This window comes from Cebus imitator, unplaced genomic scaffold (assembly GCF_001604975.1).
Source record: "Cebus imitator isolate Cc_AM_T3 unplaced genomic scaffold, Cebus_imitator-1.0 Scaffold463, whole genome shotgun sequence".
Taxonomy (NCBI): Eukaryota; Metazoa; Chordata; class Mammalia; order Primates; family Cebidae; genus Cebus; species Cebus imitator.
In genome coordinates, this window is record NW_016107778.1 from 153,421 (window position 1) to 155,584 (window position 2,164).

The window sequence follows — 2,164 nt, forward strand, 5'->3', positions numbered from 1 at the left end:
TTTTAGTAGAGACAAGGTTTCACCATGTTGGTCAGGCTGGTCTCGAACTCCTGACCTCAGGTGATCCACTCACCTCGGCCTCCCAAAGTGCTGGGATTACAGGTGTGAGCCACCTCACCTGGCCTTCAATGGCTTATTATAGTTTTTCTTTTGCATTACATATGGACAGGTGCATTACAATCTATTCATCATCTAGGCCTCTAAAGCCTTCATCTGGCCCTGCCACCATGGCTTTGGCTTGCAGTGTAGGGTGATGGGAAGGACATGCTCCCCTCCTGGACATGTTTCAATGCCTCTCTGGCTGTTCTCAGTTCTCTTTGCCAAGCCAAGGATTATTGTGTCCCTTGGACAGCAATAGATTCTTTTTAGCATAAAATTCTCCTTTGTGATGTGGTCATGGGGGCTAGTCAGGGGAAACAAGGAGATGAGTGAAAGGAATTGATAAAGAAGGTGAAGAAGATCGCAGAGCGGTTTGGTAGTTCATTGGGGTAGCTTCGTTTCTTTGCTTGGCAACTGCGGCTCTCCCTTGGGCAGTGGAAGTGGAAGTTTCAGAGAAGTGGCCTACAACTTCGGTGTTGGGTAAAAGAAAAGGGCCTGAACCAAGCAGACTGCTCGTAAATCCACTGGTGGGAAAGGACACTCCCCCGTCCCCAACAAGCCGCCCCCGCAAACAGCTGACCGCGAAAGTCGCCAGGAAAAGCACCCCCTCTACCGGCGGGGTGAAGAAGCCTTATAGCTACGAGCCTGGGACTGTGGAGCTTTGAGAAATTCGTTGTTACCAGAAGTCGACCGAGCTGCTCATCTGGAAGCTGCCTTTCCAGAGGTTGGTGAGGGAGATCACGCAGGCTTTCAAAACCGACCGGAGGTTTCAGAGCGCTGCCATCCGTGCGCTGCAGGAGGCTAACAAAGCGTACCTGGTGGGTCCGTTCGAAGATACTAACCTGTGCTATCCACGCTAAAAGAGTCACCATCATACCCAAAGACATCCAGTTGGCTTGCCGGATACGGGGAGAGAGACGTTAAGTAAAGGCAGTTTTGGTGTTTTGTAGTAAATTCTGTAAAATACTTTGGTTTAATTTGTGACTTTTTTTGTAAGAAATTGTTTATAATATGTTGCATTTCTACTTAAGTCATTCCATCTTTCACTCAGGATGAATGTGAAAAGTGACTGTTCATAGACCTCAGTGAGGTGAGCACTGTTGCTCAGGAGTGACAAGTTGCTAATATGCAGAAGGGATGGGTGATATTTCTTGCTTCTCATGATGCATGTTTCTGTATGTTAATTACATGTTGCATAGCCATTAAGGTACTAGAATTGATAAATGTGTACAGGGTCCTTTTGCAATAAAACTGGTTATGACATGATCCAAGTGTTTAACAATTGGGGCTGTTAAGTCTGACCGTACATCATTGTGATAGAATGTGGGCTTTTTCAAGAGTGAAGATACAAGTCTTAACCACAGAGTAACTTACAGTTTCCTTTAAAAAAAAAAAAAAAAAAAAAGTAAACCTGGCAGCTACAGAATACACCATGTGCATTTATAATAGCTATTTAATATACTGTAGTGTCAACGTTTTTAAATTAAATGTCTTACATTCACAAATGGTGGGGAGTGTTGTCATTAAGGTGTGTGTAATTTAAAGTCCAGTTGGTTTTCTTCTGACTGCACTTGTTTTCATAGTAGTAAAATGCTATGCGCATTTATACCTCACATAAGTCCTCACTCGACAACATGTTAACTAACCCTCTAGTTGATAATGCAAACACTAACGGGGGGATTTTATTTATAAGGGCTCTAGAATAAAATACGAGTTATTTACACCAGCAGCATCTGTTAACTAATATTCTGAACTAGTTAGTGCAGCTTTTCATTGTGTTGTGGTTGATCTCATAACTAGGTTGAGTTTTTTCTCCTCTACTAAGAGGAAACAATACGGAAGTTCTTTCTTTGTGGCATTTGTATTATAAAAACTTGGTGCGAGGAGGAGCACAAAGCTCCAGCCCGCTGAACCTCTGCCAGTTAAGATGGTGTAGGCTGGGTGCGGTGTCTCATGCCTGTAATCAATCCCAGCACTTTGGGAGGCCGAGGAGGGCGGATCACGAGGTCAAGAGATCGAGACCATCCTGGCCAACATGGTGAAACCCCGTCTCTACTAAAAATAC

The 2,164-nt window shown here is 44.1% G+C and overlaps 1 protein-coding gene across 1 annotated transcript in view; it reads left to right on the forward strand.

The window, feature by feature from the left end:
* The window catches only part of LOC108291677 (histone H3-like 3), a 13,607-nt gene extending 11,785 nt beyond the window's left edge, over window positions 1-1,822 (forward strand). Inside the window, 2 exon segments of the mRNA XM_017512134.2 lie at window positions 480-940; window positions 942-1,822. Coding sequence (XP_017367623.1) covers window positions 480-940; window positions 942-1,023 — 543 coding nt within the window. The 3' untranslated portion in view covers window positions 1,024-1,822.
* The last annotated feature ends 342 nt before the right edge of the window (window positions 1,823-2,164 follow it).